The sequence below is a fragment of the Protomyctophum parallelum genome (assembly GCF_964188405.1).
Source record: "Protomyctophum parallelum genome assembly, chromosome: 7".
Lineage (NCBI taxonomy): Eukaryota > Metazoa > Chordata > Actinopteri > Myctophiformes > Myctophidae > Protomyctophum > Protomyctophum parallelum.
The window spans coordinates 48,586,990-48,599,860 of NC_139705.1; the positions used below are offsets into that span (position 1 = coordinate 48,586,990).

General features: G+C 43.3%; 1 protein-coding gene across 1 annotated transcript in view; it reads right to left on the minus strand.

Moving 5' to 3' along the window:
* Positions 1 to 720: 720 nt before the first annotated feature.
* bltp3a (bridge-like lipid transfer protein family member 3A) overlaps positions 721 to 12,871 on the minus strand; it is a 78,608-nt gene continuing 66,457 nt past the window's right edge. Inside the window, exons 19-24 of the mRNA XM_083769583.1 lie at positions 11,806 to 11,939; positions 9,901 to 10,060; positions 8,728 to 8,981; positions 5,349 to 5,457; positions 4,948 to 5,039; positions 721 to 1,255 (exon numbers count right to left, since the gene is read on the minus strand). Of these exons, the coding sequence (XP_083625709.1) occupies positions 1,154 to 1,255; positions 4,948 to 5,039; positions 5,349 to 5,457; positions 8,728 to 8,981; positions 9,901 to 10,060; positions 11,806 to 11,939 (851 nt within the window). The 3' untranslated portion in view covers positions 721 to 1,153. The remainder of the gene's footprint in view (positions 1,256 to 4,947; positions 5,040 to 5,348; positions 5,458 to 8,727; positions 8,982 to 9,900; positions 10,061 to 11,805; positions 11,940 to 12,871) is intronic.

A 12,871-nucleotide genomic window follows, 5' to 3' on the forward strand; every position in this document is an offset into this window, starting at 1 on the left:
GCAGATCTACAATGTCACAACGCCTCGTGTTTTGCGAAGCGTTGTAAGCTTGTAGATTGGGTTACAGGCTTTAGTTTAGACATAGCTTTGGTTACGACTGTCATTAGACCGACAACCTATACCTCAAACCCTAACCTAACCCTAACCGCGAGCACGGGAGCAGCGCATGTCCGACCGCATGTTCGTTGGTGTGTTAAATCTGCGTCCCTGTAGATTGGCACAAAGTGTGCCTCTTTCGTATATTATTTGACAGTTTGGTTGAGAACCACTGGCTTAGATGAGAATTGCAAAAGTACATGTTCACTCGCGACTCTATTACAGTACATACAGTAGTAAGGATGATTGGACAGCAGTATGTACTCATGTATCTATGAATTAGTTAGTTATTGTAAGTCCACTTTTATAACGTTAAAGGGATTCCTAGTTGATGTCAAGACACTTTGAAACAACATTACAAAAATAAATTAAACGGTGCAATTTCAACATACATACAGATATACATACAGTAGCCTGGAATCCAGACTGTTTGGCTCTGCTTCTCAATCCGTCCTCCCTTTTAGCCTGGTTTCCTTTTAGCCTGGTTTCCCAAAGTCAGCGCTTATACGTTACGTAGCCACGCCCCACGCCACTGCAGACAACCACTGACAGTCACTGCTGGAAATGTGACTTCAATTTTACATGGGGAAGGTTTCTGGTCCGGCCCCGCCCACAGACGAATCAGAATCCTCGATGTCTCAAGAGTAAAAAATAAATAAATAAAAAAGTCTGTATTCCAGGCTACCAAAACACGAGCTGTGTTCATGGTCTTTTCAAACCAGGCCGCGGTCCAGACGGACAGAGGGACATGTCCAGAGGTCTGCTCCTCCCACGGTCCAGAAGGACAGAGGGACACGGGACATGTCCAGAGGTCTGCTCCTCCCACGGTCCAGAAGGACAGAGGGACACGGGACATGTCCAGAGGTCTGCTCCTCCCACGGTCCAGAAGGACAGAGGGACACGGGACATGTCCAGAGGTCTGCTCCTCCCACGGTCCAGAAGGACAGAGGGACACGGGACATGTCCAGAGGTCTGCTCCTCCGCCCCGCCATGTCCTCTCAGGCACCCGGGACGGACGGAAGCACAGCGGGAAAACAGGAGACATATTAACGCACCCTCAGAGAATGAACGTGGGGTCATACTTCCTGACCTCTTGGAGGAGGCGCTCTCTGTCGCCGAGGGCCTGGGAGAGAGCAGTCTGGACTTCACACAGCTGGACCTGGAACCAGACGACCCGCCTGGTTAGTTTAGTATCAAAGGTTAAAATGCAGTTTTTTAAACGTTATTTAGACCACTGGTTCCCAAACACTGGGTCGCGGACACAATTGTATATTTCCTACATTTTGTTTCTAATTATTAGTATTTCAAAACGCATTAAAAAAACAGTTTTACATTAATTTTGCGTTGTGAGCTTGTAGATCTGCTATTTTCACTCGTTTGGGTCCCAGGCAAATGTCTAATTTCTCTTTTGGGTCTCAAGCTAAGAAGTTTAGGAACCACTGATTTAGACAGATGATACTGTAAGTTAATTTGTTTACATGGCATCCTATAGTTTCAATGTACGGATTCATATTTATATTACTTTAGACTGATGAACTGATGTTCATGTTTACCTCGCTCTTTGTGACAGCAGCTACCTGTTCCAAATTAATCCAATCCGACGTATCAATAACGTTCCTTATTGATAAGACGCCATCACACTCTGGTTGAGCCCGCTCTCCTCTGGTCACAGTGAAGGGGGGTGGGCGGTGAATAAAAACATCTAGATGTGTTGAGGTGACCACCTCCGTTTTTAACATGTGTAGCTGCCTTAAGTCTAACATAATGTATCTAGTTTAACTCTGGATAAAGACCGTCTGCTAAATGCCTAAATTGTAAATTGCATATTCAAATGAATCATGTGATGCATCAAATAAAGTCGATTCTGATTCACATTTATACATGGTCACGCGTGTAGCACAGCTCTAAAAGCTTGTAATGTAGATCGTCAATGTTATACGGTATCTTGTCCATAATCAAAACCCAAGACGGTGCTTAGCTTTAGGTAAACGGTGTGTGGAGATCAGATTGTTATCCGGGTGTAATTACAATCCTGGACAGAACACCTGGACACTCATGTCTGGATTACAAGCCAACAACGCACACAGACGGGACTACACTAGGTACACATTTACTCAAGTACTGTACAATTTTGAGGTCATTTTACTTTACTGGAGTATTTCCAGTATTCAGTACTTTTACTTCTACTTCACTACATCTCAAATATTGAACTTTTTACTCCACTACAAGTATTTGAGAACTTTAGTTACTAGGTATTTTGTAGATTTTGATTATTATTACAAAACATTAACCACTTCTGCCATATATGCATTTCAGTTATTTGAAAATAGCTTATGTACAATGATCTACAATGTGTGAGCTCTAGACTTTCAAAAGAATTGTATACAATTTGAATTTATGTGGAAACTTGTGAAATTTGCATAATGAGTACATTCTACTTTTGGTACTATGATACATAGTACCGGTAGTATTGATACTTTGATGCTTTAATATTTTTTCCACCAATGATACCATGTTATTGTAAAGTGATAGCGTGTTGTATTATGTAGACTACACCCAAACACTTTTGTGGGTCACAAGAAAGTATCCCTTTCTTTGTTTGTTTCCTACTTTTGGATTTTCAAAAAATGTCCCACATATTGTTCACACCTTTTCACGAAAATCTTTCAAAAATAATTTCATGAATAAATACACAAATCTAAGAAATGTCATGTTTTTTAGTTAGTGAAAATAGCTAGTTCGGTGACTTCGGTCCCGTGTAGACATTAAACTTATCTTTCGCGTCTGGAGATAAACAGTGTGGGAATCACTCACTGACATAGAGGATGTGCTTATAAATTATTATGTTGTACACACAGACGCGAAAGGTGTCACATTTTACCCTGGCATCCTGGTTACTTTGTAGAACATAATTGTTTTGTTGTTGCTCTCATGTTTAATTCATTGTTTTGGTTGCTCTCATTTACCCTGTGGTTTGTTGACTAGGGTTCATGTCACCGTTCTTTTGTGACGCTGTAGTATGATCAAGAAATAAAATAAGTAGCGCAACTCCGTGTGGGCGTGCTCTGGGGGGGGGGTCCGCGAAACTTTCAGGCCCACAGGAACGCGCCCAGAGTGCCGGCCCGGTTCCCGGCGAGCCTCCCCGCGTCCGAAACGGTTGAGAAATGACAGTTACTGTGGGGGGTCCCCTCTACAGTACTGTACTGTACTGTCTGTTACTGTACTGTCACACCCCAAATCATCATATATACAGTTAATGTGTGTGTGTGTGTGTGTGTGTGTGTGTGTGTGTGTGTGTGTGTGTGTGTGTGTGTGTGTGTGTGTGTGTGTGTGTGTGTGTGTGTGTGTGTGTGTGTTAGGCTGCGCAACAGTGACACTTGGTTGTGAAAACGCTATTTTCGTGCTTGGACAGACCCAGCCAGCCACCCACCCACAGACACACAAAGCTCCTTAATGAAGTGGTTGCACCACTTAGAAATAGAATATGGAGGTAAGAGGTTTCAGAATATTGAACCAATGAAAAGCGCTTGTGACAAAACCTCTTAAGTCCAGAGGGGGGGTATCAAAAGCCCCCCATACCCCACAGCAAACCCAACCCTGGTTCATATCATCTACTTCAATGTTGCCGTTTGTAACCGTTACTGTTCACTGCAAGGCACCAACCACACAAGACTAATTCCTTTAATCAATGTGCACCACACATATCTGGCAATAACATTAGTTGAATTGCTCAGCTTCAGCGGGTTTAAAAAATGTCGTTAAAGCCTAACTAATGACCGTAGCTTCCTTACCATGCTTTTAATTAGCCAATGACCATAGCGTCCATACCATGCTTATAATAGCTTATCTGGATGTAGCACTTTAGCTACGCTACCTACAGCGGATCTCACGGCTGTGTAAGCAACAGCCTCACACACATACCTCTTCTAACTGTGGCCCAACAGCCTCACACACATACCTCTTCTAACTGTGGCCCAACAGCCTCACACACATACCTCTTCTAACTGTGGCCCTGATCTGTGGCCCAACAGCCTCACACACATACCTCTTCTAACTGTGGCCCTGAGCTGTGGCCCAACAGCCTCACACACATACCTCTTAACTGTGGCCCTGAGCTGAAGACAATGTTCTGACTCACGTCTTCAGACTCCACCTTAGACGCCGTCTTATGCAAAGGTTAAAATGTCATTTAGAATGGCATAGTTATTTAGACAGATGCCAGGTTCTTTTGTGTTGACCTGGCATTCTAGAGTGTCTATAGTCTCAAATGTAGAGATTAGTTTAGATTAGTATAATGTTTAGACACGTTCTTGGTTTACCCATGATCCTAGATGACTGAGGCACTGCACTGTCTCTATGCATTTGATGTGTGTGTTTACCTTGCTTAAAACTCTTTCAGCGCCACCTGGTGGTCACCAGTTTAGGCTTTGAGTGCCAATTCTCCCATTATAAAGAAAGAAAGAATTTGTAATTCTATTATGCATGTAATGTGCATGTCATCACCTGTACACCAGATTAGAGGAATTTTCTAAATATGGATGATTTTTTTTTTTTTAATTAAGAATATTTTTATATTTATACTTCCCAAGGGAAGACGTCTTGTCGTCGGTGGCATCCGGTACTTAATTGGCAATTAGACGTCTTGACGTTTATGGCTCTTAAACTGTTTTAAGAGCGTCTGCTAAATGCCTACATTGTAATTTTTAATTGTGAGCTTGTCACGAGGTCAACATAGGGCTGTCACACTTATTACATAATGGCCTGATAAGCATTATTTATGACAATGAATGGTCAGAGTAGATCTATGACCTCATTGCATGCACACGCAGTGTGTCTGTTGGCTCCTCCCACCTGCTCGTGTTGAAGAGGATCATCAGAGGAAGTGGTTGGATGGTGAAGGCAGCCTGAGACCCCCTGGACCGCTGCTGACATGTTAGGGACCCCTAACACACACACACACACACACACACACACACACACACACACACACACACACACACACACACACACACACACACACACACACACACACACACACACACACACACACACACACACACACACACACACACACACACACACACACACACACACACACACACACACACACACACAATTTTATTCAGGTTCCGTGTACTGTAAACAGTTTGAGTGTGAATCTCTGTTTGGAATGAATGCATTCTGAATGGATAAATAAATATCGTCCAGGTAAACGGCAGGTGTTTCGGCAGTACCAGATTGTGCGTTTTCACCTTTGACCCTGAGGATGCCGTCATCTCCTCGCTCCAGGACCACCTGGTCTAGGACGAACGTAGAGGGGACGGGCTGGGGGGCCGTGGGGTACGTCCTGGGACCGTCGTCCTATATGAAACAAGGACAATCCCATGATTGTTAACCACTTTCAATCTGGCCTCCCTATTTTGGGCATGTCATAATAGGCGAAAAGTTAAATAAGAATGTATAGTGAAGTTTCAGTACAGCAAAATAAACATATACCAAAATATAGTAACGTTTGTGAATAGCCAATCTGTAGTAGCTAGGGCCGGGACTAATTGCGATTAATTTAGATTAATTAACTACAGAAAAATTAATCGCGATTAACTAAATTGATGCGATTAATAAATTAATCGCACCTTTTTTTCACCGCGGAACGTTTCTCACTGGGCGCTTTTCTATAGTACTGAAAACTGGAAATAATAAAAAGTCACCCCATTTTGTGTTGCCTAGAACTGCAGGTCTGACAAAAAACAGTAACAATATGAAGTAAGTACAGCTTTGTGATGTCACTGAGATGTACTTGTTACTGTTACTAATTTTTTTTCAGACCTCCAGTTCTAGGCAACACAGAATGGGGTGACTTTTTATTATTATTTCCACAACAGGTATATTAATGACAGTAAAATGTTGAAAATGAGTGGTATCCTGTAGTCACTATTCGTTGATTCACTGGGATACCAAAAAACATTAAAAAAAAAGGTTTCTCGCTGTTCTCGGGTTGAATATTGATATGCGATTAAAATGCGATTAATCTAGATTAATTAATCGCAAAGCCTCTGATTAATTAGATAAATTTTTTTAATCGAGTCCCAGCTCTAGTAGTAGCACAATGGACATAGTGCAGTCTAATCATTCATTCTATAAATTGCAGCTCAAACCAAAACTTTTTTCTTCAGATATTTAAGTTATCTTTTAGGTCTGCTCTGTGCATTCTTTGTTTACACAGCCTAAAAGCAAACCTTTTTTTAAATTTTATTTTGTCGTCTCCTCCAGGCTGGACAACTGTAACACACTTCTCATCGGGATCCCTAGCAAGAGCCTTCAAAAGCCATCGAGAGCACTGCACTGGCTTGGCTTCCCATCTCCTCCCGACAGAATAGAGCGTGTGCACATAACGCCCCCTCATCTACTGTAGACTGATTGGCGAAACATTGAGCAGCATAGAGCATCAGTTTGGATGTGCTCGTTGGAAATCACTCAACAGTCCTGAGTTAGTCTAAATTTTACATAATGCAGGAGGCAGCAGGACTGAGTGCTTCCAAACTCTTAGAAAAATAATCTCCTGCACAGAATTTCTTGACAGAAAGTAGCTCATAACATGGATCTTCAATCAAGAGGATAGGCCTAATTCAAGCTTTTTTCCGTACACCTGCAATGTTGGTGAGTTTAACGACACGTTGTTTAATACATTCAGATAGGACTTTTCTGTTTGGATGTCACGGCCAGAAAGTTGTTTTTTTCCCCACTCAGTAGGCGTTCCCGCATAACTTCCAGGTATACAATGATGTGCACAGGGCTCCAGCGTGCGACCTATTAGGTCGCATATGCGACTTAATTTCTTATGGTGATACTTAAAATGTAATGAGGTCACACCGGTGATACTTGGAAATGTGCGGAAAAAAAGAAAGAAAAACGATCTGTTTATTTATTTATTTTTACTCCGTCTCAACACTGAGGCACGGGCGCCGCGCGGCTATTAGTAGTGCGATAATAAAGTATTACTTTCTTTTGGCTCAATCGAATCCCCTCCCTTTCTCTCTCTATCTCTCTCTCTCTCTCTCTCTCTCTGCCTGCCTGCAAAGTCAATGCAAAGACGATAATTGTGCAAACAGGCGCAGCGCAACCTGCCGCGGTACAAACTGGACGAACCGAGGAGAATATATATTCAGGTCTGAACGCAGTTTATCCGACACAAATTAACTAATCTTTCTCAGCTGTACAATTTCACTGGAGCGCAGCGCCCATATCTAAACTGCATGATGATCAGTCATGATCTACACAGACAGCCGACTCCCGACCATAGACTGTAAGCTCCCGACCCAAACAATGAGTAAGGAGGTAAACTTGTTGTTTGATTAAACATATAATGTGCCAAGAAAAATAGCTTCCAAAGCTTGTTATGTTTGCATCGAGGAGGTAGCCTGTGTCCATACATGATGATCGGCCAACAAAATACATTAATCTCCCTCCCAGTACAAAGTGTGTGCTGAAAATGGCTGATCTACAAGCTCACAACACGCCAACTTGGCCCATGAAGACAAGGAAAAGGATTAAGAATTTGGTGGCATTTCACATTGCAAAAGATTTTTTCCAAAATGTAAAAATATTATAATAAGGAATTAATTTGGATAATGGTAATGGGATATTGTACAAATTGTCACTTTATTAATCCCAAAGGTTTGGACTGCATTTAATTTTCAACACAAAACCTTAAACTGACTTTCTGTGTGTGGAATATAAATATAGCATTTATTGACTGAGTGACTTTGTGTTGGGTTCAAACCATTCTACAGTGTTTTGAATACTGTATAACCAGGTAGGTTGCTGTTTTTTACACAGTGACCTTTGGGTTTTATGATTCAAACCTTTAATGGTGGAAACCACTACAAAAATAAATGGCGCCCTATGTGGGGGCATGATAAGATCATGTAATAATACCACGCTATACAAAGAAAAAAAATGGTGCTACCTCATTTCTGGTGGCGCTACCAAATGAAAAGGTAGGTGGCACCAGTGCTACCTGTGAAAAGGTTAGTCTGGAGCCCTGCATGTGCATACCCTCTATAGAAGATATCTCTGTTAAGCCATCAATGCATCCACGGTAATGGACACCCTACCTTAAAGGAACACAAACCTCCGCTCGCAACCTTGGTTTGGAAACAACAACTGCCTCCTCCCCCGGCCGGGCTTTCTGCTCAGCGGCTCCTCCACTGCCCCTCCTCCCCCGGCCGGGATTTCTGCTCCACTGCCCCTCCTCCCCCGGCCGGGCCTTCTGCTCAGCGGCTCCTCCACTGTGGAATGCCCTCCCTGACCACCCGAGAGCCCCACAGTCCTTTGATGTTTTTAAGAGGACTAAAGAGTTTCCTTTTTAACAAAGCGTTCGCTCAGCTAAAGGGTTTCACCTCCTAGTTCTTATGCTTGCGTGTTTATAATACTTTTTCTCTCTAAACCTTGTAATATCTGTTGCATATATTTTCACCGTGTACTGCAACACTTTGTGATTCGTTTTAAATGTAAACTGTATTATTATTACTATGATTCTGCGTTCAATGCCAAAAACACAATTACAGTATGTGTGTGTGTGTGACAATAAATCGTCAAGTAAAGCGTCATGACGGTGACAACCCTGGCTACCTTCATGGTGACGGTGATGTTTCTGAGGTGGACCTTCATGGGTGGACCCTCCTCGGCGCTCAGCTCGTCCTCCAGGAAAGGCCCCAGGCTGTTGACGGTGGAGCCCAGCAGGTCCAGCCGGCAGCCCTGCACCGCCACCTCCATGAAGCCCTGGAGGGTGGTGGAGGGGCCCATCTCTGTGCGCATGCAGACCACCGGGGGACCCCCCCTGCCGGGACCGTGGCCCTCAGGAGACTGAGCCGCTGCGACTGGGACTGGACACGGAAGGAGAGAGACGTCCATGTCAGTGATTCTCTACCTTTGTCGTTTCAAGGACCCTCGGTTTGACATGCATTATGCCACGGAGGATCCCCATTTTATCTTTGGGATCTACACTGTTAAATCCTCAAAAGTGAATTTGAACACAGAGAGTGTACAAATAGAAGCAGATGGACCCAGTCCATTTGGTTCCATTTGTACACTCTCAAAGTTACGGACCCATAAGGATCTGTCTGGTTCAATTTGTACACTAGGATCCTAATACTCATAATTTCCAAAAAGCCCAAAGGAATATCTAAAAAAGAAAAACTTACAGAATATTGAAAAAATAAATTCAAACTAGTAGATGAAGAATTACTAAAGATGGAGCAACTGTATGGTATATTTATCACCTATATAGATGTATAGACCAGCTGAAAAACCATGTCTTTAAGAAAATACAACTCCACTGTGAATATAGAGAATACCATGTCTTTAAATATCAGGTAATAAAAGGTTTGATATTGTCTCTGTCGGGTGGAAACTGTTACTTTAAAAGCAAAAATAACAGATCGACAAGCTCAAAACACGGCGTGAAGTGACTAGTTTTGAGCTTGTCGATATGCTACTGTACGTGCTTTTACGTGATGCTGTAGTATGATACAGTACTACAGTAGGGCGAGAGGTTTCTGCCTGTTTTTTTTAGGCAGGAGGAGGAGGGATTTAGGTCAGGTGTGGTCAGGTGTCAGGCTGACAGAAGGACATGCAGGGACCATCAACTCTGTGTTTGTGTACACTAGTCCAGATTGGACTAGTCCAGATTGGACAGATAAAAACTATTTCCGTAAGTTCCGTTATAGGTCACAAAAGGCGTTTTTTGGTCATTTCTCACAGGGTTTATATGTTTTCAGGAGGATTGAGAAGGCCGTACCGTACCTTGTATGAGACCAGCCTGAAGGTCCTGAAGGTCAGAGGGCTTGACGTTGCCCATCTGGACCAGGTTGACGTGCTGGACCTCCAGAGCCACCAGCTGATCTTCTCCCTTCATCTCCAGCACGCAGGACACCCCGCCCAGGACCACCACCACCACCGAGGACTATAATAGGACCATAATACACCGCCATATGAGGACTACAAGAACCATAATACACCGCCATATGAGGACTACAAGAACCATAATACACCGCCATATGAGGACTACAAGAACCATAATACACTGCCATATGAAGACTACAACAACCACAATATAATACTACAGTTATAGTAACCAATGTACACAGTTTTTAAATGTCCTTTTTTTTTGTGGTGCAACCACTCTTGCAACCAGCAATGTCCGTGTCCGCCTATGCGCCTTTGTGGCATTGGTCAGGAGCACGAGTATATGACTTATTAGTACCAGTAGGGGGCGCCAGAAACAGAGAGGGATAGTGCATGCTCTGTTGCCTGCTAATGAGAGAGAGAGAGAGAGAGAGAGAGAGAGAGAGAGAGAGAGACAGACAGAGACAGAGACAGAGACAGAGACAGAGACAGAGACAGAGAGAGAGAGAGAGAGAGAGAGAGAGAGAGAGAGAGAGAGAAAGAGGTGGTGGGGGGGTGGGGGGGGAATTGCAACACTCAGTTCACACGGTTGTGATTTTTTTACATAATAGGTAGTTAAACAACTAGTCGACTAGTAAACTAGTCAACTAGTCAAAATGACTAGAAGTGAATGCCCTAATTCATACCCACCATATCAGGTACCATGTCCTCAGTGCTTTAATAATAATAATTATAATTCATACCCACCATATCAGGTACCATGCCCTCAGTGCTTTAATAATAATAATAATAATTCATACCCACCATATCAGGTACCATGTCCTCAGTGCTTTAATAATAATAATTATAATTCATACCCACCATATCAGGTACCATGTCCTCAGTGCTTTGGGACAGATTCATATACCCACCATATCAGGCACCATGTCCTCAGTGCTTTGGGACAGATTCATATACCCACCATATCAGGTACCATGTCCTCAGTGCTTTGGGACAGATTCATATACCCACCATATCAGGCACCATGTCCTCAGTGCTTTGGGACAGATTCATACCCACCATATCAGGTACCATGTCCTCAGTGCTTTGGGACAGATTCATATACCCACCATATCAGGCACCATGTCCTCAGTGCTTTGGGACAGATTCATATACCCACCATATCAGGTACCATGTCCTCAGTGCTTTGGGACAGATTCATATACCCACCATATCAGGCACCATGTCCTCAGTGCTTTGGGACAGATTCATATACCCACCATATCAGGTACCATGTCCTCAGTGCTTTGGGACAGATTCATATACCCACCATATCAGGCACCATGTCCTCAGTGCTTTGGGACAGATTCATACCCACCATATCAGGTACCATGTCCTCAGTGCTTTGGGACAGATTCATATACCCACCATATCAGGCACCATGTCCTCAGTGCTTTGGGACAGATTCATACCCACCATATCAGGTACCATGTCCTCAGTGCTTTGGGACAGATTCATATACCCACCATATCAGGTACCATGTCCTCAGTGCTTTGGGACAGATTCATATACCCACCATATCAGGCACCATGTCCTCAGTGCTTTGGGACAGATTCATACCCACCATATCAGGTACCATGTCCTCAGTGCTTTGGGACAGATTCATATACCCACCATATCAGGTACCATGTCCTCAGTGCTTTGGGACAGATTCATATACCCACCATATCAGGCACCATGTCCTCAGTGCTTTGGGACAGATTCATATACCCACCATATCAGGCACCATGTCCTCAGTGCTTTGGGACAGATTCATATACCCACCATATCAGGCACCATGTCCTCAGTGCTTTGGGACAGGGAGCTGCTGAGGTCATTCGACGAGCCCCCCTCTGTGCCGGGGGCGGGGCTGCCGTGGCCAGACGTGTTACTCGGACGCATGGACTCGATACCCGATTCTGGAACCACAACAAGAACATTGTTCTGGATCATTCCATCGTTCATACCAGACTCTGGAACCACAACAAGAACATTGTTCTGGATCATTCCATCATTCATACCAGACTCTGGAACCACAACAAGAACATTGTTCTGGATCATTCCATCATTCATACCAGACTCTGGAACCACAACAAGAACATTGTTCTGGATCATTCCATCATTCATACCAGACTCTGGAACAACAACAAGAACATTGTTCTGGATCATTCCATCATTCATACCAGACTCTGGAACCACAACAAGAACATTGTTCTGGATCATTCCATCATTCATACCAGACTCTGGAACAACAACAAGAACATTGTTCTGGATCATTCCATCGTTCATACCAGACTCTGGAACAACAACAAGAACATTGTTCTGGATCATTCCATCATTCATACCAGACTCTGGAACCACAACAAGAACATTGTTCTGGATCATTCCATCGTTCCACATGGTAGAGAGATTCAGAACATTGTTCTGGATCATTCCATCGTTCCACATGGCAGAGAGATTCAGAACATTGTTCTGGACCATTCCATCGTTCCAAATGGCAGAGAGATTCAGAACATTGTTCTGGATCATTGCATCGTTCCACATGGCAGAGAGATTCAGAACATTGTTCTGGATCATTCCAACGTTCCACATGGCAGAGAGATTCAGAACATTGTTCTGGACCATTCCATCGTTCCACATGGCAGAGAGATTCAGAACATTGTTCTGGACCATTCCATCGTTCCACATGGCAGAGAGATGTGTGAATAATCCTCCCTGATAAAGTGGTCAAGACAGGCCTATAACATATTTTTCTTTGACCATTGTTACAGTATTAAAGCCTTTTCTGTGAGAATAAAACCTTATTTTGACCAATCAGTATGGTAGAGTATGTTAATACAAGATAACTAAC